The sequence below is a fragment of the Heteronotia binoei genome, chromosome 6 (assembly GCF_032191835.1).
Source record: "Heteronotia binoei isolate CCM8104 ecotype False Entrance Well chromosome 6, APGP_CSIRO_Hbin_v1, whole genome shotgun sequence".
In the NCBI taxonomy this organism is placed as follows: Eukaryota; Metazoa; Chordata; class Lepidosauria; order Squamata; family Gekkonidae; genus Heteronotia; species Heteronotia binoei.
Genome location: NC_083228.1, coordinates 147,662,595 through 147,689,848, shown reverse-complemented (window position 1 = coordinate 147,689,848; position 27,254 = coordinate 147,662,595). Strand labels below are relative to the sequence as shown.

Genomic DNA, 27,254 nt, shown 5'->3' with positions numbered 1-27,254 from the left:
AACGCACCGGCTGGCACCATTCAGCCTACTGAACAACTACAGCACTGAACGCTCTCTCCAATGCCCGGAGCCCCACCCCAACCTCCCGGCCTTTCTCTGCCACCCACCCACATGTGCTCCAGTATGGCTACAATCTTCACTTTCATGGGCATACCAAGCCAGAGGAAGGGGGAGAGCTGAACAGATAAATAGGCATAGCTACAGCCTTTTTCCTGCTGGCCAAAGGGCTCCAGAGACCCACACAAGACATTCCACCCATCGCATATTCATCTCTATGCATGTTCATCTATGTATTCTCACGACCAACGCTCCGTCTCTAAACCATGGAGTCTTGTAAGCAAAAATTCTACTTTGCGAGCTACTGGCATTAAAGTCGCAAGCGACTGCATTAATTAGCTAGCTCTGGGGCCATTTTGCCTGAGCTGACAGAAACGTGTGAGCTGTAGGCTAAAAATCTGTGAGCTAGCTCAAACTAACTGTGCTTAGAAGGAACACTGCTCATGACCTATGTAAGGTTCAACTGCGGGGCGTTTTTGTAGCAGGAACTCCTTTGCATATTAGGCCACACACCCCCGATGCAGCCAATCCTCCTGGAGCTTACAGTAGGCCCTGTTTTAAGAATCTTGTAAGCTCCTGGAGGATTGGCTACGTCAGGGGTGCGCAGCCTAATATGCAAAGGAGTTCCTGCTACAAAAAAAGCCCCGCGAACTGAGGATGGACTTGCAACAAGGCTACTTGTTAGAGAAGCCGAAGAAACAGCAAATAATTTACTGTTCTTTAGTCACAAGCAGTTCTATTTTTAGGCTCACAACCTAGCTTTGGGAGTTTTAAGGAGAACGATCAAGACAAATCCAAGCCATATCCTAATTGAAAGCCAGCTTGGCGTAGTGGATCAGAGAGGCAGACTCTAATCCGAACAGAGTCTGATTCTCCCTCCTCCTCCACATGAAGCCGGCTGGGTGACCTTGGGCCCGTCGCAGTTGTCTCCGACTCTCTCAGCCCCACCTGCTTCACAGGCTGTCTGTTGTGGGGAGACGAAGGGAATGGAGACTGTAAGCCGCTCCAAAACTCCTTCGGGTAGTGAAGGGGCGGGGTATAAAAACAACCCCCCTTCTTCATCCAATACGACGCCTTTGCATAACTGATTCAAGTTCCATATTATTTTATTCAGAGGTCAATTGTGTGCTGAGTTTTGTTCCTAACTGTCTATACAAAGAACCGGGTAAGGGTCTAATCCAGTTCTCTACTGGGGGTTTCCAGACACACGAGACCATGTCCATGTACATAATTTGTGTACAGGACTTCTTATTTTACATAGCATTCTGCATATCATCTTAAGCCAGTTTGGTGTAGTGGTTAAGTGTGTGGACTCTTATCTGGGAGAACCGGGTTTGATTCCCCACTCCTCCACTTGCACCTCCTGGAATGGCCTTGGGTCGTGCATAGCTCTCACAGAACTGTCCTTGAAAGGGCAGCTGCTGTGAGAGCTCTCTCAGCCCACCCACCTCACAGGGTGTCTGTTGGGGGGGAAGGAAAGTAAAGGAGATTATAAACTGTTCTGAGTCTCTGATTCAGAAAGAAGGGCGGGGTATAAATCTGCAGTTTTCCTTCTTCTTCTAATCTACCTCAGTCTTAGGAAACTGAAATCATTATTTATTTAGCTCAAGTTATACGAAATGTTAGGAGACCTGATTTTTCTAACATGCATTTATTCTGGATTCACAGTTAATTCGCACCTTTAAAAAAAAAGAAAGGTTAAATCCTTACCTAATAATGAGTGAATAAAACCATTCCTTTAAAGGCGTTCTCTGTCCAGCCTGCTGGCAAAACATGTTGATGTCTGACCGATAATATTTTATTCTGCCTCAAGACAGAAGTCAGAGAGTTTTCGTAGCCGGCCTAATTGGAATCTATGGTGCTGTATGCAGGCTAATGAGACTTTTAACACTCCACGAGCTGAATTCAGCCGACATCTCTAAGACTGGGAGCAAATAAAATAATGTGTCACATGTCCTTGTGCAAAGAGGCACTTGCAAAAGGAGAATTTCCACCATTTCATGGGCAGGAAACGTCTGTGTGGGAAGGGGGGGCTCATATCCTGGCCAAAATGGTTTATCAAGTCAGCCTCCCACTGCAGTTCCTCAAAGTGACATGTGTGCCGTGAGGGGAAACAGGATGAGTATGGGGGCGGGGACTGCATGCATCCATTTCTCCAAAGTAGAAGAAGAAGATGATATTGGATTTATATCCCGCCCTCCACTCCGAAGAGTCTCAGAGCGGCTCACAAACTCCTTTCCCTTCCTCCCCCACAACAGACACCCTGTGAGGTAGATGAAGATATTGGATTTATATCCCACCCTCCACTCCGAAGAGTCTCAGAGCAGCTCACAATCTCCTTTACCTTCTTCACCCCCCACAACAGACACCCTGTGAGGTAGATGAAGATATTGGATTTATATCCTGCCCTCCACTCCGAAGAGTCTCAGAGCGGCTCACAATCTCCTTTCCCTTCCTCCCCCACAACAGACACCCTGTGAGGTAGATGAAGATATTGGATTTATATCCCGCCCTCCACTCTGAAGAATCTCAGAGCGGCTCACAATCTCCTTTCCCTTCCTCCCCCACAACAGACACCCTGTGAGGTAGATGAAGATATTGCATTTATATCCCACCCTCCATTCCGAAGAGTCTCAGAGCGGCTCACAATCTCCTTTACCTTCTCCCCCCCCCCCCACAACAGACACCCTGTGAGGTAGATGAAGATACTGGATTTATATCCCGCCCTCCACTCCAAAGAGTCTCAGAGCGGCTCACAATCTCCTTTCCCTTCCTCCCTCCCCCCACAACAGACACCCTGTGAGGTAGATGAAGATATTGGATTTATATCCCGCCCTCCACTCCGAAGAGTCTCAGAGCGGCTCACAATCTCCTTTCCCTTCCTCCCCCACAACAGACACCCTGTGAGGTGGGTGGAGCTGAGAGGGCTCTCACAGCAGCTGCCCTTTCAAGGACAACCTCTGCCAGAGCTACGGCTGTCCCAAGGCCATGCTAGCAGGTGCAAGTAGAGGAGTGGGGAATCAAACCCGGTTCTCCCAGATAAGTGTCCGCACACTTAACCACTACACCAAACTGGCTTCTAGTGTCCTGGCCCCACTGGCAGACTACAATCTCCTTTATCTTCCTCCCCCACAAGAGACACTCTGTGAGGTGGATGGGGCTGAGAGAGCTCTCCCAGCAGCTGCCCTTTCAAGGACAACCTCTGCCAGAGCTATGACTGACCCAAGGCCATGCCAGCAGCTGCAAGTGGAGGAGTGGGGGATCAAACCCAGTTCTCCCAGATAAGAGTCCGCCCACTTAACCACTACACCAAACTGGCTCTCCCAACCATGCCCCACCCCCAATGATGCCAAAATGCTCACAAAATGTTCCCAGTCAGCCACAGGTCCAGCAGCATTTCCCAGGTCTAAGAATCATAGAATCATAGCATTGGAAGGTACCCCCAGGGTCATCTAGTGCAACCCCATGCACAATGCAAGAAACCCACAAATACCTCCCCCTAAATTCACAGGATCTTCATCGCTATCAGGTGGCCATCTAGCCTCTGTTTAAAAACCTCCAAGGAAGGAGAGCCCACCACCTCCCAAGGAGGAAGCCTGTTCCACTGAGGAATCACTCTAATGGTCAGGAAGTTCTTCCTTGTGTTGAGCCGGAAACTCTTTGGATTTAATTTCAACCCATTGGTTCTGGTCCTACCTTCCAGGGCCACAGAAAACAATTCCACATCATCCTCTAGATCACAGCCCTTCAAGGACTTGAAGATGGTGATCCTATCACCTCTCAGCCACCTCCTCTCCAGGATAAACATCCCTAACTCCTTCAACCTCTCTTCATAGGACTTGGTCTCCAGACCCCTCACCTCCTTCGTCGCCCTCTTCTGGACCCATTCCAGCTTGTCTATATCCTTCTTAAAATGTGGTGCCCAAAACTGAACACAAGACTCCAGGTGAAGTCTTGCCAAAGCAGAGTAAAGCGATACCATCACATCACGTGATCTGGACACTATACTTCTATCGATACAGCCCAAAACTGCATTTGCCTCTTTAGCCACAGCATCACACTGTTGACTCATGTTCAGCATACGGTCCACTAAGACCCCTAGGTCCTTTTCGCACGGACTACTGCTAAGATTAAATCATATAATATTTTCCTTTCTCAACACGTACAGTTCCTAGGCAGTTAGTACTAAAGTGCGATAGATCCATATATGGTGGCAGCCCCCTCTCATTAGATGTCATATGCCATCTGAAACAGTTCAGTCTTGCAGGCCCTAAGATAAGCCCCACAGGGCCCTGATGGCTTCTGGGAAAGTGTTCCAGAGTACTGGGGCCACAACCGAGAAGGCTCTTGCTCGGGTGGAATTAAGCCTAGACTCTTTTAGCCCAGGGACAGCCAAAAAAAGTTTGAGAGCTTGATCGAAGGGCTCTCTGGAAACATGTGGGGCAAGGCGGTCCCGCAGATCGGTAGGTCCTAAGCCCTATATGGCTTTGACAGTTAATACCAGGACCTTGAAACGGATTCGGTACACAACAGGCAGCCGGTGCAGCACTCTCAGCACAGGCTGAATGTGCTTCTGATAGGGAAGCCCCATTAGTAGCCTGGCTGAAGCATTCTGCACCAGATGCAGCTTCCGAATCTGAGTCAAGGGCAGCCCCATGTAGAGAGCGTTACAGTAATCAATTCTTGAGGTGACCGAGGCGTGAACCACCATTTGGAGGGGGGGGAGTGCGCCAGAAGCCTCCTACGAAGTCCTGGGTGTTCTTTGCTTTTGGAGGTTCACGTCTGTGAACTTCAGCTCCATCTGTGTGTCACCTGAACCTGCAATTATCTGCAACTGGATTTTCCTGGGCGGGCAAGATGACTCAGTCGCGAAGCCACAACAATGCACACTCCAAAGAGGAGTAGATGCGAGCCGGGATGTCAGCTTCCCTTGATCTCTCTTTTCAAGCAAGCCCTACACTAAGCACAAGGCAGATCTGGACGCTCCACGAAAGAAAAAATACATTTGTTTACCACCATGGTGGAATGGGAGAATATACGGTTCTCAACAGCTGTTTGGGGCATTCTGACATATTCAAAGGCGGGATTTGAGGCGAGAGGTACCACGCCATCTCAGGGTGCCTCTAAGCTGCTCCATTCTGCCCAGCTCCACAATCAGCACTGCCAGGACACTGGTCCCTCCCAGCTATCGTTATCTGTGCTAGACTTGGTCATGAACCTATGAAGCTGCCTTACATTGAATCAGACCCTGGGTCCATCAAAGTCAGTCTTGTCTACTCAGACTGGCAGCGGCTCTCCAGGGTCTCAAGCTGAGGTTTTTCACACCTATTTGCCTGGACCCTTTTTAGTTGGAGATGCCGGGGATTGAACCTGGGACCTTCTGCTTACAAAGCAGATGCTCTACCACTGAGCCAATGTCCCTCCCTAAAGTCAGTCTTGTCTACTCAGACTGGCAGCGGCTCTCCAGGGTCTCAAGCTGAGGTTTTTCACACCTATTTGCCTGGACCCTTTTTAGTTGGAGATGCCGCGGATTGAACCTGGGACCTTCTGCTTACCAAGTAGATGCTCTACCACTGAGCCACCGTCCCTCCCTAAGTCAGTCTTGTCTACTCAGACTGGCAGCGGCTCTCCAGAGTCTCCAGCTGAGGTTTTTCATGCCTATTTGCCTGGACCCTTTTTAGTTGGAGATGCCTGGGATTGAACCTGGGACCTTCTGCTGACCAAGCAGATGCTCTACCACTGAGCCACCGTCCCTCCCCAAAGAGTAGCTAAAAAGCTGTGAGAGCAACACAGTTGAGAGCCAAGCTAGGGACATCCAGGGTCAAACTCTGGGTCAGCCACCAGGTGTCCTGAACAAGCCTGGGAAAGTCATTCTCTGTCACCATCTCAAAGCAGCCAACATCTGCCCTCCCATGGCAAAGAGCACCCCACCCCCCACAAAAACATCTGACTGTCAGGGCTCCTCCAGGCACATCAGTACCACTACACACATCCCAAGTCTTTGAACAGCAGAAGTTTCACTTATTTTAGACCTTTGTTACCTGCCTTTCTTCCATCCTTACAGCGCTCAAGGAGGCTTACAACATAGATAATGGCCAATCAGAAGTCTTGCTGGGCAAAAGCCCCACATACTTCCCAAAACTACCTCACAGGCACCAAGAAAGCACTGACCTAACCGTTCCATCAAACACCCCGCCACCACCACCACCCCCCAAGACCAAGCAGGCCGGCTCACTCACCAGAAGGGCTGCCAAAGCCAGCACTGCCCAGAACAACCAGTAGGAGGCAGCAGGTCTTCATCCTGTGAAGAGGAAAAAAGCAAAAAGAAAAGACTTATTCTGGTTGCTTTGGAATCCGGGTCTTCCTCTGTATCAGCAGGGCCCAGAAGAAGTCCAACCACTGTGGCTTGCAATCTGCAACAGCAAGGAGAGAAGCTTACAGGAGAGCCAGTTTGGTGTAGTGGTTAAGTGTGCGGACTCTTATCTGGGAGAACCAGGTTTGATTCCCCCTTCCTCCACTTGCAGCTCCTGGAACGGCCTTGGGTCAGCCAGAGCTCTCTTATCTGGGAGAACCAGGTTTGATTCCCCTCTCCTCCACTTGCAGCTGCTGGAATGGCCTTGGGTCAGCCATAGCTCTCTTATCTGGCAGAACCGGGTTGGATTCCCCACTCCTCCACTTGCAGCTGCTGGAATGGCCTTGGGTCAGCCAGAGCTCTCTTATCTGGGAGAACCGGGTTTGATTCCCCCCTCCTCCACTTGCAGCTGCTGGAATGGCCTTGGGTCAGCCAGAGCTCTCTTATCTGGGAGAACTGGGTTTGATTCCCCCCTCCTCCACTTGCAGCTGCTGGAATGGCCTTGGGTCAGCCAGAGCTCTCTTATCTGGGAGAACCGGGTTTGATTCCCCACTCCTCCACTTGCAGCTGCTGGAATGGCCTTGGGTCAGCCAGAGCTCTCTTATCTGGGAGAACTGGGTTTGATTCCCCACTCCTCCACTTGCAGCTGCTGGAATGGCCTTGGGTCAGCCAGAGCTCTCTTATCTGGGAGAACCGGGTTTGATTCCCCACTCCTCCACTTGCAGCTGCTGGAATGGCCTTGGGTCAGCCAGAGCTCTCTTATCTGGGAGAACTGGGTTGGATTCCCCACTCCTCCACTTGCAGCTGCTGGAATGGCCTTGGGTCAGCCAGAGCTCTCTTATCTGGGAGAACTGGGTTGGATTCCCCTCTCCTCCACTTGCAGCTGCTGGAATGGCCTTGGGTCAGCCAGAGCTCTCTTATCTGGGAGAACCGGGTTTGATTCCCCCCTCCTCCACTTGCAGCTGCTGGAATGGCCTTGGGTCAGCCAGAGCTCTCTTATCTGGGAGAACCAGGTTTGATTCCCCTCTCCTCCACTTGCAGCTGCTGGAATGGCCTTGGGTCAGCCATAGCTCTCTTATCTGGCAGAACCGGGTTGGATTCCCCCCTCCTCCACTTGCAGCTGCTGGAATGGCCTTGGGTCAGCCAGAGCTCTCTTATCTGGGAGAACCGGGTTTGATTCCCCCCTCCTCCACTTGCAGCTGCTGGAATGGCCTTGGGTCAGCCAGAGCTCTCTTATCTGGGAGAACCGGGTTGGATTCCCCACTCCTCCACTTGCAGCTGCTGGAATGGCCTTGGGTCAGCCAGAGCTCTCTTATCTGGGAGAACCAGGTTTGATTCCCCACTCCTCCACCTGCAGCTCCTGGAACGGCCTTGGGTCAGCCAGAGCTCTCTTATCTGGCAAAACTGGGTTTGATTCCCCCCTCCTCCACTTGCAGCTGCTGCAATGGCCTTGGGTCAGCCACAGGCTCAGCCATAGCCGTCCTGAGCCTGCTTCGGCGGGGAGGGCGAGATATAAATAAAATTTAATAATAATAATAAAAAAAAATAGTGGTGAAGTGCGTGGACTCTTATCTGGGAGAACCGGGTTTGATTCCCCCCTCCTCCACTTGCAGCTGCTAGTATGGCCTTGGGTCAGCCAGAGCTTTGTCAGAGATTGTCCTTGAAAGGGCAGCTGCTGTGAGAGCCCTCTCCAGCCCCACCCACCTCACAGGGTGTCTGTTGTGGGGGAGGAAGGGAAAGGAGATTGTGAGCAGCTCTGAGACTCTACCCTTGAAAGGGCAGCTTCTGGGAGAGCTCTCTCAGCCCCACCTGCCTCACAGGGTGTCTCCTAGGGGGAGGAAGAGAAAGGAGATTGTAGGCCTCTCAAAGACTCTGTTCTTGAAAGGGCAGCTTTTAGGAGAGCCCTCTCACAGGGTGTCTGTTGTGGGGGAGGAAGGGAAAGGAGATTGTGAGCCACTCTGAGACTCTTTGGAGTGGAGGGCGGGATATAAATCCAATATCTTCATCTACCTCACAGGGTGTCTGTTGTGGGGGGGGGGAAGGTAAAGGAGATTGTGAGCCGTTCTGAGACACTTCGGAGTGGAGGGCGGGATATAAATCCAATATCTTCATCTACCTCACAGGGTGTCTGTCATGGGGTGGGGAGGAAGGTAAAGGAGATTGTGAGCCGCTCTGAGACTCTTCGGAGTGGAGGGCGGGATATAAATCCAATATCTTCATCTACCTCACAGGGTGTCTGTTGTGGGGGAGGAAGGGAAAGGAGATTGTGAGCCGCTCTGGGACTCTTCGGAGTGGAGGGCGGGATATAAATCCAATATCTTCATCTACCTCACAGGGTGTCTGTTGTGGGGGAGGAAGGGAAAGGAGATTGTGAGCCGCTCTGGGACTCTTCGGAGTGGAGGGCGGATATAAATCTAATATCTTCTTCTTCTTCTTCTTCCAGGGGTAGATCTGCTGAGAGCCTCAGAAATGCTGGGGGCCAAAGGCAAAATCTGTTTGCTGCCCTTTCACAGATCCCCGAGGCTTCAAGACACCAGAATCATAAAACCTGTCCCAGCACAAGGTGTCAGGCAGGTCCCCAAACTCACAGAATCCAGACCACGAGCAAAGCAAAAGATCTTTGTGCGTAGAAGATGGCTTCATATTGAGCAGGAGAACACAGCTGGCCAGCGTCAACTGTGGGGGCATTACTGCAGAGTTCAGAGCCCGGCCGCAATCAGTTTGGGAAAGAGAGGTAGAGCCAATTAGCTTTCCAAAGGGAAATCTTATCAGCTCTTGCATACAGCCCTACCTTTGATTAAAGCAGATTATATAATTTCGCCCAAATAAGCAGACGGGTACACACACACTCACATGAAGCTGCCTTAGACTGAGTCAGACCTTTTAGCCCAGCAATATCACACTGGGCACACCTCCGCAGGGCCTAAGTTAGAAATCTTTCACAGCCCCTGACATTTGCAGGTCATTAATTAATAGGACCTCCCCCTAGTCTCCCTATAGCAGGGGTGGCCAAAGGTAGCTCTCCAGGTGCTTTTTGCCTACAACTCCCATCAGCCCCACCCATTGGCCATGCTGGCTGGGGCTGATGGGAGCTGTAGGCAAAAAAACATCTGGAGAGCTACCGTTGGCCAACCCTGCTCTATACGATTGCTCTCTCAAAGTCTTGGAAGGGTTGTCCCTTAGAGTAGCGGTTCCCAACCTTTTTGGCACCAGGGATCGGTTTTGTGGAAGACAATTTTTCCACGGACCAGTGAGGGTGGGGGTGTGGTTTTGGGATGATACAATTGTGCACTTTATTTTGGTGTGGTGGTGAAGCGTGCGGACTCTTATCTGGGAGAACTGGGTTTGATTCCCCACTTCTCCACTTGCAGCTGCTGGAATGGCCTTGGGTCAGCCAGAGGTCTCTTATCTGGGAGAACCGGGTTTGATTCCCCACTCCTCCACTTGCAGCTGCTGGAATGGCCTTGGGTCAGCCATAGCTCTGGCAGAGGTTGTCCTTGAAAGGGCAGCTTCTGGGAGAGCCCTCTCAGCCCCACCCACCTCAGAGGGTGCCTGTTGTGGGGGAGGAGATTGTGAGCCACTCTTGAGATTTAGAGTGGAGGGTAGGATATAAATCCAATGTCGTCTTATTATTATTACTACATTGTAATATATAATGAAATCATTATACAACTCACGGCCCGGATGCTAACAGGCCATGGACTGGTACCAGTCCACGGACTACTGCCTTAGAGGATGGCCCCTAAGAGTTGGGGACCCCTGTCTTAGAGGATCATAGAATCATAGATTTGGAAGGGACCTCTAGGGTCATCTAGTCCAACCCCCCGCACAATACAGGAAACTCACAAACACCTCCCCCTAAATTCACAGGATCCTCATTGCTGTCAGATGGCCATCTAGCCTCTGTTGAAAAACCTCCAAGGAAGGAGAGCCCACCACCTCCCAAGGAAGCCTGTTCCACTGAGGAACTGCTCTAATGGTCAGGAAGTTCTTCCTAATGTTGAGTCGGAAACTCTTCTGATTTAATTTCAACCCATTGGTTCTGGTCCTACCTTCTGGGGCCACAGAAAACAATTCCACCCCATCCTCTATAGGACAGCCCTTCAAGTGCTTGGAGATGGTGATCCTATCACCTCTCAGCCGCCTCCTCTCCAGGCTAAACATCCCCAGCTCCTTCAACCTTTCCTCATAGGACTTGGTCTCCAGACCCCTCATCAACTTCGTCGCCCTCCTCTGGGCCCGTTCCAGCTGGCCCTGTTGGCAGCAACGATTAGTACTCGCAATCTTAAATTTAAATTAAGGGCAGGAAGGCGATGGCAAACCACCCCGTAAAAAGTCTGCCGTGAAAACGTCGTGATGTGACGTCACCCCAGTTGGAAACGACTGGTGCTGGCACAGGGTCTTTTAGGAAGGTACCAGATGGATATTAGAAGAAACCTTTTTTCCGGTAAGAGCTGTTCAACAGTGGGATTGGCTACGTCGAGAGGTGGTGAGCTCCCCCTCCCTGGCAGTCTTTAAGCAGCAGCTGGACAAACTCTGGCAAGGGATGCTTTAGGCCAGGGCTGTCAAACTCATTTGTTATGAGGGCCGGATCTGACATAAATGAGATTAGGCAGCAGAGAGATAAAACTTTTAAAAGGATAAAGACAAACACAACTCAAGATTTTTGTTTAAAAAATGTAAAATAAAACATGCTTAACACATTAGAACTTGCTGGTCTTAAAGGTGCTTTCTTTGTATCTCTCCCATGGGATCCAGGGAACTGGGCAAAGGAAGCTCTGGCTCTTTCCTTCCTTCCCCAGGAGGGGGAGGAGCCTCAGCCAATAGAAGGAAGAGAGGCTTGGCTCAGTAGCTCTGCTGTGCGATTGAGAGAGCCTGGCAAAGCAAGCTCTCCCTCCCCCCTTCCTCTCCAAGGGAGGAGCCTCAGCCCATGGAGAAAATCGAGGCTTTGCTCTGTAGCTCCTGTGCGACTGAGCAAGCCTGGCAAAGCAAGCTGAGATGCAGAAGGAAGCAAATATAATGTAAATAAATAAATAGAGAGGGAGGGAGGGAGGGAGGAAGAAGGAAGCAGACAAGATCCACTTGCTCGGGGGCCTCAGAGGAGCCCTCCGGGGGCCTGATATGGCCCTCAGATCAAATGTTTGACACCCCTGCTGTACACTGATTGTACACTTCATTAAGCAGGGGGTTAGACTAGATGGCCTCCATGGCCCCTTCCAACTCTATGATTCTATTCTATGATTTCAAGTCAGAAGCAATTTGATGGCACATCACACACCTAATGCTACCTGATCCCCTTTAACTAAAGATGCCAGAGATTGACCCTAGGCCCTTCTGCATGCCCAGCAGCTGCCCTACCGCTGAACCACACCCCCTCCCCGAAAGCTGAGAGAGACCCAGGCCAAGCTGGTTAAAGGGGCTACAAGCTGTAAAAAGAGATCCGTACTCACAAGAGCACTCCTTTTAAAGCAGATGAAGAGCTGCCCACAACAGGGCCACGGCGGCATCACCTGTCAAGAGTTTGTTGTGTGGGCAGCCGTGTTGGTCTGAAGCAGCTGAACAAAGCAGGAGTCAAGTGGCACCTTTAAGATCAACCAATTTTTCTTCAGAATATAAGCTTTCATGTGCTCTAAGCACACTTCATCAGACAAGGGGAACAGGTATTGTGGGCTGGAATACATGCAGTTTGTTGATTAAGAGGGCAAACTAACTGATCACATGGTCACATAAACCAGTGTGGCTTGGCCATTTGGTCTGGATAGCCATAAAAGGTAATAAAATTCCCTGCCAAATGGTATTTCTGCAAATTTAGGTACATCACAAAAGGACATGTATATCACAGTTGTAGTTGTACTATAACTAGAACATAAGAGAAGCCATGTTGGATCAGGCCAGTGGCCCATCCAGTCCAACACTCTGTGTCACACAGTGGCCAAAAAAACACCCCCAAGTGCCATCAGGAGGTTCACAAGTGGGGCTAGAAGCCCTTCCACTTTGCCATCCCCCAAGCACCAAGAATACAAAGCATCACTGCCCCAGACAGTTCCGATAAAATGCTGTGGCTAATAGCCGCTGATGGATCTCTGCTCCATATGCTTATCCAATCCCCTCTTGAAGCTGTCTATGCTTGTAGCTGCCGCCACCTCCTGTGGCAGTGAATTCCACATGTTAATCACCCTTTGAACTGCTCTGCTTGGGAGGGGGAGATTAGAAGGATCATTGGTGTAGAGGCTTCTCCAGGCACATTCTCCCACCAGTTTCATGTGGTCTGGAGTTCCCCCAAAGCTTTCAGGTTTATCTCCACAGTGACGGTGCTGATTCCAGACCACCTGACTCCTGCCAACTCACTCCGCAAGAGAAACCCTCCTCGTACTACATCAGGCCCTTAACGGTTGAGAAGAAAGGAATGGCCATCAAGTGGCACATCCACGAACGCTACAGGAGTTCGGGGACACCTTAAAGACCAGCAGAGTCTGCTCTAGCATAAACTTTCTGGAGCATGACCTCATCATATCGGAAAGACTCAGGGCTGATGGAAAATACATGAAAAGCAATTCAATCAGACAGCAAGTCATCCAATAAACAATGCAGTGGAACTAGGGTGAGATAATGGGGAAAACAATGCAAATGAAAACCAGTCGAAGGCATGCCATACCATTGCGAAGAAAGGGGATTACAGAAGGTCAAGAATACTGCAGTGAAGAAGAGCAAGAATCCAATAGCACCTTTTCAAACTGTCTTTGTATTCTGTTTTGATAACTGGCCGCTAATGGATTTTTCCTGTCATTTCAAACAGACCCATTTTAGTAACCAGCTGCAAGTGAAATTCATTCACCTGTTCATACAAACACATTTGCATCCTGTTAGCAAAGTGTGGCTGTGTTATTTCAGAGGTTAAGTGGTGTAGTGATTAAGTGTGCGGACTCTTATCTGGGAGAACCGGGTTTGATTCCCCACTCCTCCGCTTGCAGCTGCTGGAAGGGCTTTGGGTCAGCCATAGCCCTCACATTGTCCTTGAAAGGGCAGCTGCTGGGAGAACCCTCTCAGCCCCACACACCTCACAGGGTGTTTGCTATGGGGGGGGGGGAGATAAAGGAAACTGTGAGCCGCTCTGAGACTCTCAGATTCAGAGTGAAGGGCAGGGTATAAATCCAATATCATCATCATCTTCTTAAGAACATAAGAACATAAGAGAAGCCATGTTGGATCAGGCCAACGGCCCATCGAGTCCAACACTCTGGGTCGCACAGTGGCCAAAAAATTTTATATACACACATACACTGTGGCTAATAGCCACTGATGGACCTGTGCTCCATATTTTTATCTAAACCCTACTTGAAGGTGGCTATACTTGTGGCCGCCACCACCTCCTGTGGCAGTGAATTCCACATGTTAATCACCCTTTGGGTGAAGAAGTACTTCCTTTTATCCGTTTTAACTTGTCTGCTCAGCAATTTCATCGAATGCCCACAAGTTCTTGTATTGTGAGAAAGGGAGAAAAGGACTTCTTTCTCTACTTTCTCCATCCCATGCATTATCTTGTAAACCTCTATCATGTCACCCCGCAGTCGACGTTTCTCCAAGCTAAAGAGTCCCAAGCGTTTCAACCTTTCGTCATAGGGAAAGTGCTCCAGCCCTTTAATCATTCTAGTTGCCCTTCTCTGGACTTTCTCCAATGCTATAATATCCTTTTTGAGGTGCGGCGACCAGAACTGCACACAGTACTCCAAATGAGACCGCACCATCGATTTATACAGGGGCATTATGATACTGGCTGATTTGTTTTCAATTCCCTTCCTCATTTCCTCAATTCCCTTCTTCATTTTGAACATTTAGTACTATAGCACTAAAGAGTCAATACATCTCAATAGTGGTGCTATAGCGCTGAAATGCTATAGTGGTTTAGCACTATAGCACTCACATTAGAACATTCTAAAAAAGCCCAAGGGAGATCACCTGGTAGAAAAGGATAGAGAGAAAGGGGCACTGTTTGACATGCCTATAGCATTTCAGAGACGGCTCATTAATGGAAGGAAATTCACGGTATAAAGCCTGTATCTTTTCACTCAAAACTGGGCCAGCAGTTTAGAATGGTGATGTGAAAAGGGTCAATCAAAATTCGTGGCAGGGTAGGAGCTGCTGTGAGTCGCTGCTCACTTCTTCAAATACAGCTAGAATGGGAGTCCATGTGTCCGAATATCTTGGAGACTGGAGCGATTTCCTATGCTTGATGGCAGTAGCAGGCAAACGTCAATAGGTGAATGACTGCACCTAGAGATTGAGTTAGGTGTGATATGCAAAGTGATGGAGAAGCCAGCAATGTTAATGAGACAGGAAACCTAGGTCTGGATTTAGTCCGGGGGGGTGTGCACTGCCTTGAGCTTTATTGCCAATTCATCAGTCTCTTTTCCTAATCTCCCTTTGAAATTCCTTCGTAAAAGCACTGCAACTCTTAGATCAGCAAACGAACATCCTGGATGGTAAAAATTTCCCCCACTGTTTTTTTTTAAATGCTGTGGTTTTCGAGGTCAGCCTTATGTCCACTTATCCTTTGTCCTAGAGACTGGCCTGTTTGTCCATAGTAGAGAGTGGAAGGCCCCTGCTAACACATGATGTCAGAAACTACACCAGAGGATGAGCAAGGGTATGCACCTGAGATGGCATGCGTTAAAGAGGGAAAGAGATACACACAACACAGCAAAAGACTACAACTGCATTCCCTTATTGCCTTTCTGCACCTTTCCGTTACACTTCTGTCTATTTATTTGCAGTATTTCTATGCCACCTCTACAGAATCCTGTTTCAATTCATTCCAATCCGTTTAGAAGAATACCTTGTGGAACATTTCTGTTTTATGCATTCTGCAAAACAAAGCCGCAAGAGAAAGGTGTGTGCTGAGAGGGGGGGGGGAGGAGGAGAGCGTTAAAAAGTGAGGCCCGTTGAAAACAAGATCCAAACAGGTTCACTCAGCGTAGGCGTGAGACACTCCCATTCATGGAGATATCTGCAAAACCTAAAATCTTGCTCTGGAAGGAACAAGGTAAGAAGATACAACAGAATGTCAGGGGCGCAGCTGAAGTATTTAACATCTCTTGCTACATGCACTACTTCTTTATAGATATTAATTGCTTCGACAGAACCTCTGTAACTCCCTATTGTATCTGCTTATCTTGTTTCATCTTGTGCTGAGTTTTATATTATCCCCACCTAACAACAGTGAGGCATTTTTCGCACCCACACTGAATGAACCGATTACTCTTTAGACTGAACCATGTTTTGAACCGGCCTCTCTCTTTAACATCTCTCTCATGCACTCCCTTTTTTTGTTTTAAACAATTTTATTAGTAACATATGGTAACAAATTATTTCTTAAATCTTAATAACTTCTTTTATCTACCCCATATATTACTTTCCACCCATCCCTCCCCCCCGTTACTTGACCCCCACCGGTGTTAAATTGCTAATATTTAAAGGTACCCTTAACTATTAAAACAAAAACTTATATTCTTCTGCTTCTAAAACTTAATCATTATCAAAAATTGTCCAATGTCCTTTTACTTTCCACTCTTTTTCTACATATCTTCTGAACTTTTTCCATTCCTTCTTAAAAACTTCTAAATCGTAGTCTCTTAATGTTCTTGTTCATTTGTCCATTTCACTCCCTGTCATAACTTTTATAATCCAATCCCATTCCTCTGGTATTTTTTCTTGCTTCCACAACTGCGCATATAATGTCCTAGCAGCTGAAAGCAAGTACCAAATTACAGTCCTATCTTCTTTTGGAAATTTTTCCATTTGTAATCCCAGCAGAAAAGTCTCTGCAACTTTCTTAAATTCATATCCCAAAATCTTAGTAATTTCTTGCTGAATCTGCCAATACTTTTTCGCCCTTTCACAAGTCCACCACATATAGTAGAAAGATCCTTCATGTTTTACTCATGCACTCCCTTTTCACACACCCATTTCTGTGGGCCGAATGGATTTCTTCTTAGATGTGCCTGATAAAAGAGAGCTCTGACTCACCAGGACCTTATGCTGGAACAATTTTTTTTGTTGGTCTTTTAAGATTTTCCCCATCCAGGATCTTAAAAGTGTTACACTGGAGTGAAATGGATAAACTTTCTAGAATCTTAAAAGACTGAAGTTCAGAAGAATTTAAAGATGATTGGAAGAAATTTCAAGAATATGTTGAAAAACAATTTGATAATAGTACCCGAACTCTTAATGGGAAGATAAAGCAGATAATATGGTTTCTGATATGACATGTAATTGTAAGGGTGACTAGATTATGAGAAAAATAGAAGTTTAACTTCAATAATTGTTAGTGCATAGTCTTGGTTTATTCTGTGTTAGGTGTATAAATGAAGATTCTATAATTGTGAATTTCACCTTTCTTTCTGTTTTAAGTACTTAAGCACCGACAGAAGTCAAGAAATTGAAGGGTGGGGGAGGAGCAAATTTGTAACGTATCGGTTAATATTTGAAAGTATATGGTTAAATATATCTCAATACGTTGCAAAGAATAAAATTTGTTTTAAAAATAAGATTTTCCCTGTCCAAAAACTTGGGAGTGCCCAGGCTAGCCGGATCTAAGTAGCTCTCGGAAGCTACGCAAGATAAACCCTGGTTAGCACTTCGATGGGAAACCACTGAGGATGTCAAGAGTTGCTACACAGAGGCGGGCTACAGCAAAGCACCACTGTTGGATCCTAGAGACTAGTCAGCCCGTGGCTAGTACCTGGATGAGAGACCACCAAGGAAATCTAGGGTTGCTACACAGACACAGGCAATGGCAAACCACCTATGGATGTCGTTCATAAAATCACAGAATCATGGAGTTGGAAGGGACCTCTAGGGTCATCTAGTCCAACCCCCTGCACAATGCAGGAAACTCACAAACACCTCCCCCTAAATTCACAGGACCTTCATTGCTGTCAGATGGCCATCTCTCCCTCTCTCGGCTTGACTTCGCGAACGAAGATTTAAGAAGGGTGCAGTAGTCCACGTCTGCTGCAGGCTCGTTGGTGGCTGACAAGACCAATGCGGGACAGGCAGATCCGGCCACAGTGGCTGCAGGGAAAAGTCTGATTTGGGGTTGGTGCTGTAGCAGTGCGATTCTTCCTCAATCTCCTTTTGTCCTCAAGACCAGCTATGCGTGCGTTCTCAAAGGAAGAGACAGCCTGGTGGATGGTGTGCCTCCATGCTTTGCGATCTGATGGCCATCTAGCCTCTGTTGAAAAACCTCCAAGGAAGGAGAGCCCACCACCTCCCAATGAGGAAACCTGTTCCACTGAGGAATCGCTCTAACGGTCAGGGAGTTCATAAAATCCTAGATTTGGGACCACTAGGGTCATCCAGTCCAACCCCCTGCACCATGCAGGAAACTCACAAACACCTCCCCCTAAATTCACAGGATCCTCATTGCTGTCAGATGGCCATCTAGCCTCTGTTTAAAAACCTCCAAGGAAGGAGAGCCCACCACCTCCCAAGGAGGAAGCCTGTTCCACTGAGGAACCACTCTAACGGTCAGGAAGTTCTTCCTAATGTTGAGCCGAAAATCTTTTGATTTAACTTCAACCCACTGGTTTTGGTCCAGACTTCTGGGGCCACTGAAAACAATTCCACACCATACTCTATAATTCAGGGGTGGCCAACGGTAGCTCTCCAGATGTTTTTTTGCCTACAACTCCCTTCAGCCCCAGCCAGCCATGGCCAATGGCTTGGGCTGATGGGAGGTGTTGGCAAAAAAACATCTGGAGAGCTACCGTTGGCCACCCCTGCTCTATATGACAGCCCTTCAAGGACTTGAAGAAGGTGATCCTATCACCTCTCAGCCGCCTCCTCTCCAGGCTAAACATGCCAAGCTCCTTTCGATGGCCCCAGCTAGCCTGCTCTCATCAGAAGATGATGATATTGGATTTATATCCCACCCTTCAATCCGAATCTCAGAGCAGCTCACAATCTCCTTTCTCTTCCTCCCCCACAACAGACACCCTGTGAGGTGGGTGGGGCTGAGAGGGCTCTCACAGCAGCTGCTCTTTCAAGGACAACCTCTGCCAGAGCTCTGGTTGACCCAAGGCCATTCCAGCAGCTGCAAGTGGAGGAGTGGGGAATCAAATCCAGTTCTCCCAGATAAGAGTCCGCACACTTCACCACTTCACCAAACTGGCTGAAGCCAAGCAGGATCAACCCTGGTAAGTTCTTGGATGGGAAATCAACAAGGAAGACCAGGGTCATTACTCCACAGAGGCAGGCAATGCAAACCACCATCGACCACCTTCCTTGGAGGTTTTTCAACAGAGGCTGGATGGCCCTCTGACAGCAATGAGGATGCTGCGAATTTAGGGGGAGGTGTCTGTGAGTTTCCTGCATTGCGCAGGGGGTTGGACTAGATGACCCTAGATGTCCCTTCCAGCTCTATGATTCCTGACTGTTAGAGCGGTTCCTCAGTGGAACAGGCTTCCTCCTCGGGAGGTGGTGGGCTCTCCTTCCTTGGAGGTTTTTCAACAGAGGCTAGATGGCCACCTGACAGCAATGGAGATCCTGTGAATTTAGGGGGAGGTGTTTGTGAGTTTCCTGCAATGCGCAGGGGGTTGGACTAGATGACCCTGGAGGTCCCTTCCAACTCTAGGATTCTGTTAACTTCCTGACCGTTAGAGCGGTTCCTCAGTGGAAGAGGCTACCTCCTCGAGAGGTGGTGGGCTCTCCTTCCTTGGAGGTTTTTAAGCAGAGACTAGATGGCCCTCTGACAGCAATGAGGATCCTGTGAATTTAGGGGGAGGTGTCTGTGAGTTTCCTGCATTGCGCAGGGGGTTGGACTAGATGACCCTGGAGGTCCCTTCCAGCTCTATGATTCTATGATTCTATCAGTGGATCCTGGAAGCCATGCAGAGCAGGCCCTGGTTAATACTTGGATGGGAGACCACCAAGGAAGTCCAAACCACCTCTATTCGTCTCTTGCTTTGGAAACCCTCTGGTTTTGGCAGCAACCTGACAGCGCTTTGCAGACACTGGGCAAGGGAAGGACATCGCTCAACTGGGGAACAGCATGCAGAAGGCCCCCAGGTCCATGGTGTGGTGGCTAAAAAGGCCAATGCAATTTTGGGCTGTATCAACAGAAGTGTAGCGTCCAGATCACGTGATGTGATGGTGTCGCTTTACTCTGCTCTGGGAAGACCTCATCTGGAGTACTGTGCTCAGTTTTGGGCACCACATTTTAAGAAGGATCTAGACAAGCTGGAATGGGTCCAGAGGAGGGCGACGAAGATGGTGAGGGGTCTGGAGACCAAGTCCTATGAGGAAAGGTTGAAGGAGCTGGGCATATTTAGCCTGGAGAGGAGGCAGCTGAGAGGTGATACGATCACCATCGTCAAGTACTCGAAGGGCTGTCATCTAGAGGATGGTGCAGAGTAGTTTTCTGTGGCCCCGGAAGGTCGGACCAGAAGCAATGGGTTGAAATTAAATTAAAAGAATTTCCAGCTCAACATTAGAAAGAACTTCCTGACAATTAGAGCAGTTCCTCAGTGGAACAGGCTTCCTGCTTGGGAGGTGGTGGGCTCTCCTTCCTTGGAGGTTTTCAAACAGAGGCTAGATGGCCATCTGACAGCAATAAGAATCCTGTGAATTTAGGGGGAGGTATTTGTGAGTTTCCTGCACTGTGCAGGGGGTTGGACTAGATGACCCTGGAGGTCCCTTCCAACTCTATGATTCTAGGATCTCTAGGCCTGAGGTAACCTGCTGAGCAAGGCTCTGCGGACTAAAGCAGGCACAATAGGCCACCACTTGGTCTCTCCTCCCTGCCTCACGGACGCTTCCCCCAGACGATGGAGCTCAAGCCGTACCAAGCGCTGCCGTTTCTTGGATGCTTCAATTAGCCTGGCTTTCCCCTAGAGCCGCCAGGTCATTAAGGAAGAAAAACAATTAGGGCAGCGGAAAGTAGCCCCCATCAGCGGGCCAGGGCCTCCTCCGTCCCCTGAGCTCTGCCTTCCGATGAGGCTGCCGAGCACAAAAGGGCCCTTTTCGGATGGAGATTCTGCGGGCAAATTGAAAGCCAAGGAGTGGGTCAAAGACCGGAGCCCCCAACTCCTCACGGGACCTCCTGCGAAGGAACTGAAGCAGCCACGAGGGTTCGTCCGTGAACACAGCAGAGGAGCGTGTGAGGAGGGGGGCAATCAGCCCTGCTCTGATCCTGATGAAGGAATTATGAATCTCAAAAGCTCATACCCAGAAAAACCCATTGGTCTCTAGGATGCTACAGGACTCAAATCAAGCCAGATTGGTGTAGTGGTGAAGTGTGTGGACTCTTATCTGGGAGAACCGGGTTTGATTCCCCACTCCTCCGCACGCACCTGCTGGAATGGCCTTGGGTCAGCCATAGCTCTGGCAGGAGTTGTCCTTGAAAGGGCACCTGATGTGAGAGCCCTCTCAGCCCCACTCACCTCACAGGGTGTCTGTTGCGGGGGGAGGTAAAGGAGATTGTGAGCCACTCTGAGACTCTGTGGTAGAAAGGGCAGCTTCTGGGAGAGCCCTCTCAGCCCCACCTGCCTCACAGGATGTCTGTTGGGGGGGGGAGGTAAAGGAGATGGTGAGCTGCTCTGAGACTCTGTCCTTGAAAGTTAAGCTTCTGAGAGAGCTCTCTCAACCCCATCTGCCTCACAGGGTGTCTGTTGTGGGGGAGGAAGGGAAAGGAGATTGCAGGCTGCTCTGAGACTCTGTCCTTGAAAGGGCAGCTGCTGTGAGAGCTCTCTCAGCCCCACCTGCCTCACAGGGTGTCTGTTGTGGGGGAGGAAGGGGAAGGAGATTGCAGGCTGCTCTGAGACTCTGTCCTTGAAAGGGCAGCTTCTGTGAGAGCTCTCTCAGCCCCACCTGCCTCACAGAGTGTCTGTTGGGGGGGGGAGGTAAAGGAGATTGTGAGCTGCTCTGAGACTCTGTCCTTGAAAGTTAAGCTTCTGAGAGAGCTCTGTCAGCCCCATCTGCCTCGCAGGGTGTCTGTTGTGGGGGAGGAAGGGGAAGGAGATTGCAGGCTGCTCTGAGACTCTGTCCTTGAAAGGGCAGCTGCTGTGAGAGCTCTCTCAGCCCCACCTGCCTCACAGGGTGTCTGTTGTGGGGGGGGGGGAGAGGTAAAGGAGATTGTGAGCTGCTCTGAGACTCTGTCCTTGAAAAGGCAGCTTCTGGGAGAGCTCTCTCAGCCCCACCTGCCTCACAGGGTGTCTGTTGTGGGGGAGGAAGATAAAGGAGATCGTAAGCTGCTCTGAGACTCTGATTCAGAGAGAAGGGCGGGGTATAAATCTATGGTCTTCCTCTTTTCTACTATAGACAATACGGCTGCCTCAGAAACAAAGCCACTACCCCATGCTAGGAAGAAGTTACTGAAGCCACAACATGGAGGAGGAGGAGAAGGAATAAAGCTCCCATCTTCTGAAGGCCCACAGACGCTCCTTCCCCTCTCCCCTTTACATCTAGTTTGGCCATGAAGTCTGCACCTGGACTGTATGGTGTTTCAGACCGCTCAAACACACAGTGTTCCTTCAGGGTAAAAGACCATGGAAAAGCTGCCAGTCAAGAGAAAAGCTGGCCAGTCACACCCTCAAATCGCTAGTTTTCTATGTGAAGGGAACTGAATACTGAAGCCACAACATAGAGGAGGAACGGCCTGATTCTGGAGCAGATCCTTGGCCCATCGAAGCCAGTGTGGCTGTCCCAGGCTGGAAGCAGCTCTCTGGGTCTGAGGCAAAAAAAGGTCTTTCACATCACCCTCTGCCCTGATCCTTTTCGCTGGAGTTGCGGGGGGATAGGGCAAAGAGTGATGTGAAAGACCTTTTTCTGCCTCAGACCCCAGAGAGCTGCTTCCAGCCTGGGTCAGCCACTGAGCTGAGCTATCAGTTTATCAAGAGCAGCAGAGTCTACTCCGGCAGAAAAAAGGCTTTAAACCTGAGCAGGAATGGAACCCGGGAACCCTATGTAAGCAAAGAAGGTGACGTGCACTGAGTCTCCGCCTCACCCAAGGAAATCGGCAAGAATTCGACTGTCACCCCGCCAGTCCCAAACTGAGAACTGGAGAACACCACGTGAGGGCTGAGCAGTGTACTGACGTCATGGGTAAGACTCTCGGATTCTTAATTGGGAGACCCAAATTCAAATCCAAACTCATGCCATGGAAGAGTCTAGGAGACCTTGGCCCAGTCGCATACTCTCCGCCTAACTTTCCTGTCAGAGTTGTTGTGATGATAAAGTGGAGAAGAGAATCAAGAAAGCAACCTTGAGTCCCCACTTGGGAGAAAGAAGGGGTGCAAATGAATTAAAAAAATAAAAACAAATATTAGAACATAAGAGGAGCCATGCTGCTTCAGGCCAATGCCCCATCCAGTCCAACACCCTGTGCCACACATTAGCCAAAACCCAGGGGGCATCTTGAAGTCCACCAGTGGGGCCAGAACTTCAGAAACCCTTCCACTGTGGCCCGACAAGCACCAGGAATACAGAGCATCACTGCCCCAGACATAAGAACATAAGAGAAGCCATGCTGGATCAGGCCAATGGCCCATCCAGTCCAACACTCTGTGTCACATAAGAACATAAGAGAAGCCATGTTGGATCAGGCCAATGGCCCATCCAGTACAACACTCTGTGCCACATAAGAACATAAGAGAAGCCCTGTTGGATCAGGCCAATGGCCCATCCAGTCCAACACTCTGTGTCACATAAGAACATAAGAGAAGCCCTGTTGGATCAGGCCAGTGGCCCATCCAGTCCAACACTCTGTGTCACATAAGAACATAAGAGAAGCCATGTTGGATCAGGCCAGTGGCCCATCCAGTCCAACACTCTGTGTCACAGAAGAACATAAGAGAAGCCCTGTTGTATCAGGCCAATGGCCCATCCAGTCCAACACTCTGAGTCACATAAGAACATAGGAAAAGCCATGTTGGATCAGGCCAATGGCCCATCCAGTCCAACACTCTGAGTCACATAAGAACATAAGAGAAGCCATGTTGGATCAGGCCAATGGCCCATCCAGTCCAACACTCTGAGTCACATAAGAACATAAGAGAAGCCATGTTGGATCAGGCCAATGGCCCATCCAGTCCAACACTCTGAGTCACATAAGAACATAAGAGAAGCCATGTTGGATCAGGCCAATGGCCCATCCAGTCCAACACTCTGAGTCACATAAGAACATAAGAGAAGCCCTGTTGGATCAGGCCAATGGCCCATCCAGTCCAACACTCTGTGTCACATAAGAACATAAGAGAAGCCATGTTGGATCAGGCCAGTGGCCCCTCCAGTCCAACACTCTGAATCACATAAGAACATAAGAGAAGCCATGTTGGATCAGGCCAATGGCCCATCCAGTCCAACACTCTGAGTCACATAAGAACATAAGAGAAGCCATGTTGGATCAGGCCAGTGGCCCATCCAGTCCAACACTCTGTGTCACATAAGAACATAAGAGAAGCCATGTTGGATCAGGCCAATGACCCATCCAGTCCAACACTCTGTGTCACACAGTGGCCAAAACCCAGGGGGCATCTTGAAGTCCACCAGTGGGGCCAGAACTCCAGAAGTCCTCCCACTCTTGCCTCCCAAACATCAAGAATACAGAGCATCTCTGCCACAGACAGAAGAACACAAGAGAAGCCGTGCTGGATCAGGCCAATGGCCCATCCAGCCCAAAACACTGTGTCACACAGTGGCCAAAATCCAGGGGACATCAGGAAGTCCACTAGCAGGACTAGAACTCCAAAAGCCCTCCCACTCTTGCCTCCCAAACACCAAGAATACACAGCATCTCTGCCACAGGCAGAAAAACAAAAGAGAAGCCATGTTGGATCAGGCCAGTGGCCCATCCAGCCCAACTCTCTGTGTCACTCAGTGGCTAAAAAACCCAGGTGCCATCAGGAGGTCCACCAGCAGGACCAGAACTCCAGAAGCCTTCCCACTCTTTCCCCACTCTAAGCACCAGGAATACAGAACATCACTACCCCAGACAGAGTGGTCCCTCTAGACTTGGGGTTCATAGCCACTGGTGGTCCTCTGCTCTACAGGTTCATTTGACCCCCTCTTGAAGCTGTCTGTGCTTGTAAAATATGTCCCACGGGTAGGATCCAACAAAACTACAAGCAAAGCCCTACTTGCAGAACACCACCATCTTTGGCAACCTCTGCACCGCTTGAAAAGCTGCCTGTACGGTTTGTAAAATAGTAAAAAGTTCAGTAGCACCTTTAAAGTTAAACAAATTTTAGTGTAGCCTAAGCCTTCGAGAAACACAGCTCTCCTCATCAGGGGCTTGGGTGTCCCCAAGGAACAGTATAGGACACAGTCCATAGATCAGAGCCACAGTCAGCTTAGACAATATAGAGCTAGACAGTGTGTGTGTGTCCCTCTCTCTGGGTATGTGTGTAAAAGAAGCCATGTTGGATCAGGCCAATGGCCCATCCAGTCCAACACTCTGTGTCACATAAGAACATAACAGAAGCCATGTTGGATCAGGCCAGGGGCCCTTCCAGTCCAACACTGTGTGTCACATAAGAACATAAGAGAAGCCCTGTTGGATCAGGCCAATGGCCCATCCAGTCCAACACTCTGTGTCACATAAGAACATAAGAGAAGCCATGTTGGATCAGGCCAATGGCCCCTCCAGTCCAACACTCTGTGTCACATAAGAACATAAGAGAAGCCCTATTGGATCAGGCCAATGGCCCATCTAGTCCAACACTCTGTGTCACAGTGGCCAAAACTCAGGGGCCGGTGTGTCCTCCGAAACACCCCCTCATTCACAGCCTTGGTTGAGGATCCCTGCGGCTTTCTTGAGGGAGACTGCCCTCCTCTTGCGGTTTTCTGTGGAGGTAGGGTTTTCCTCCACAGAAAACCACAAAGCTGCTTTGACGGCCAGCCTCTCTCTGACCTGCTTGCCTCCGCTTCTGGCCAAATGCCAGGTGAGATGTTCTTCATATAACACGGGGGGACAGGAGAGGGGGCGGTTTAAGTTCAGGGCCTTTCCAGGCAAGGACTGCTCTGCGCCTTGGAGCTTCACAGCATGAGAGGTTTTTTTTTTTTCCTTCCTGTTCGTTTTCGGCAAAGGCACTCTTGACAGATGCCTTCTTGGGAGTGGGCAGCCCTGCTTCAAACCCAGCCCATCTCTATCAACAAACACCAGAGCGTGAATGGGTACAGGAAGAATTCCCACTCTTCCTCCTCCTCCCGTCGAGCATCAGCTGCAGTGCTGTGGGAGGAGGAGAAGGAAGGGGACAAAGAGAGGGGGCTAAGAGTCAAAGAGTTAGCTGCACAAGAGGGAGGGAGGGAGGAACATAGAATCATTGAGTTGGAAGGGACCTCCAGGGTCATCTAGTCCAACCGCCTGCACAATGCAGGAAACTCACAAATACCTTCACGTGATCTGGACACTATACTTCTGTTGATACAGCCCAAAATTGCATTAGCCACCGCCTCACACTGTTGACTCAGCATACGGTCCACTAAGACCCCTAAATCCTTTTCGCACATGCTACTGCTAAGACAAGTCTCCCCCATCCTATAACCATGCATTGGATTTTTCCTACCTAAAATGCAGAACTTTTCATTTCTCCCTGTTAAAATTCATTTTATTGGTTTTAGCCCAGTTTTCCAGCTTGTCAAGGTCAACCTGTATTCTGTTTCTGTCTTCTACGGCAGAGGTGGCCAGCGGTAGCTCTCCAGGTGTTTTTTGCCTACAACTCCCATCAGCACCAGGCATTGGCCATGCTGGCTGGGGCTGATGGAAGTTGTAGGCAAAAAACATCTGAAGAGCTACCGTTGGCCACCCCTGTTCCACTGTATTTGCAACCCCTCCCAATTCAGTTTCATCGGCAAATTTAATAAGCATTCCCTCTATTCCTTCATCCAAATCATTGATAAAGATGTTGAACAAAACAGGTCCCAGGACAGATCCTTGAGGCACTCCACTTGTCACTCCTTTCCAAGAGGATGAGGAACCCTTCACAAGCACTCTTTGGGCACCACCTGTCAACCAGTTACAGATCCACTCTGAGTGGAGGACGGGATATAAATCCAGTGTCTTCCTCTTCTTCTTCTTCTTCTTCTTCTTCCTCCCCTATGGAAACCTCAAGTGGCTTATACCCTTCTCCTCCCCTCCATTTTATCCTTGTAACCAAGGTCTTTTTTTTTTAGCAGGAACTCCTCTACATATTAGGCCACACCCTCCTGATGTAGCCAATCCTCCAGGAGCTGACAGAGCTCTTAGTACAGGGCTGGCTGTAAGCTCCAGGAGGATGGGCTACATCAGGGGGGTGTGGCCTAACAGGCAAAGGAGTTCCTTCTATTTAAAAAAAGCCCAGCTTGTAAAGAGCCCTGTGAGGTGGATCAGGCTGAAAGAGCGTGATCGGCGCAAGCAGCAGCTTCCAGAGCTGAGAGGGGATTCCAATCTGGATCTCTCCCAGGTCCTGGTCTTCCACTCTTACCACTATATCCCACTTCCTTTCACCCCATAGCGCTGTGGCAATAGATAAAAGCCAACAGCACCAGAGGGCTTCTCGTGGGTGGCTCTTTCCCAAGGACCCAACACCCCCCTTCAGGAGGAGGAAGAAGAGGAAGAAAACTGCAGATTTATACCCCACCCTTCTCTCTGAATCAGAGATTCAGAGCAGCTTACAATCTCCTATATCTTCTCCCCCCATAACAGACACCATGTGAGGTGGGTGGGGCTGAGAGGGCTCTCACAGCTGGTAGGATGGAGCAGAGAGATCTATCAGTGGCTATTAGCCACAGCATATTGTTGAAACTCTCTGTATGGGGAAGTGATGCTCTGTATTCTTGGTGCTTGTGGGGAGGCACAGTGGAAGGGCTTCTA

At 49.4% G+C, this 27,254-nt stretch overlaps 1 protein-coding gene and 1 non-coding gene across 2 annotated transcripts in view; both read right to left on the bottom strand.

Moving 5' to 3' along the window:
• Window positions 1-9,097, bottom strand: part of IL1RAP (interleukin 1 receptor accessory protein) — a 131,632-nt gene extending 122,535 nt beyond the window's left edge. The window contains exons 1-2 of the mRNA XM_060242786.1: window positions 9,009-9,097; window positions 6,297-6,358 (exon numbers count right to left, since the gene is read on the bottom strand). Of these exons, the coding sequence (XP_060098769.1) occupies window positions 6,297-6,358; window positions 9,009-9,097 (151 nt within the window). The remainder of the gene's footprint in view (window positions 1-6,296; window positions 6,359-9,008) is intronic.
• TRNAT-UGU (transfer RNA threonine (anticodon UGU)) lies at window positions 5,407-5,477 on the bottom strand. The gene has a single exon. It is a non-coding gene; the product is annotated as a tRNA-Thr (tRNA).
• Window positions 9,098-27,254: the final 18,157 nt, after the last annotated feature.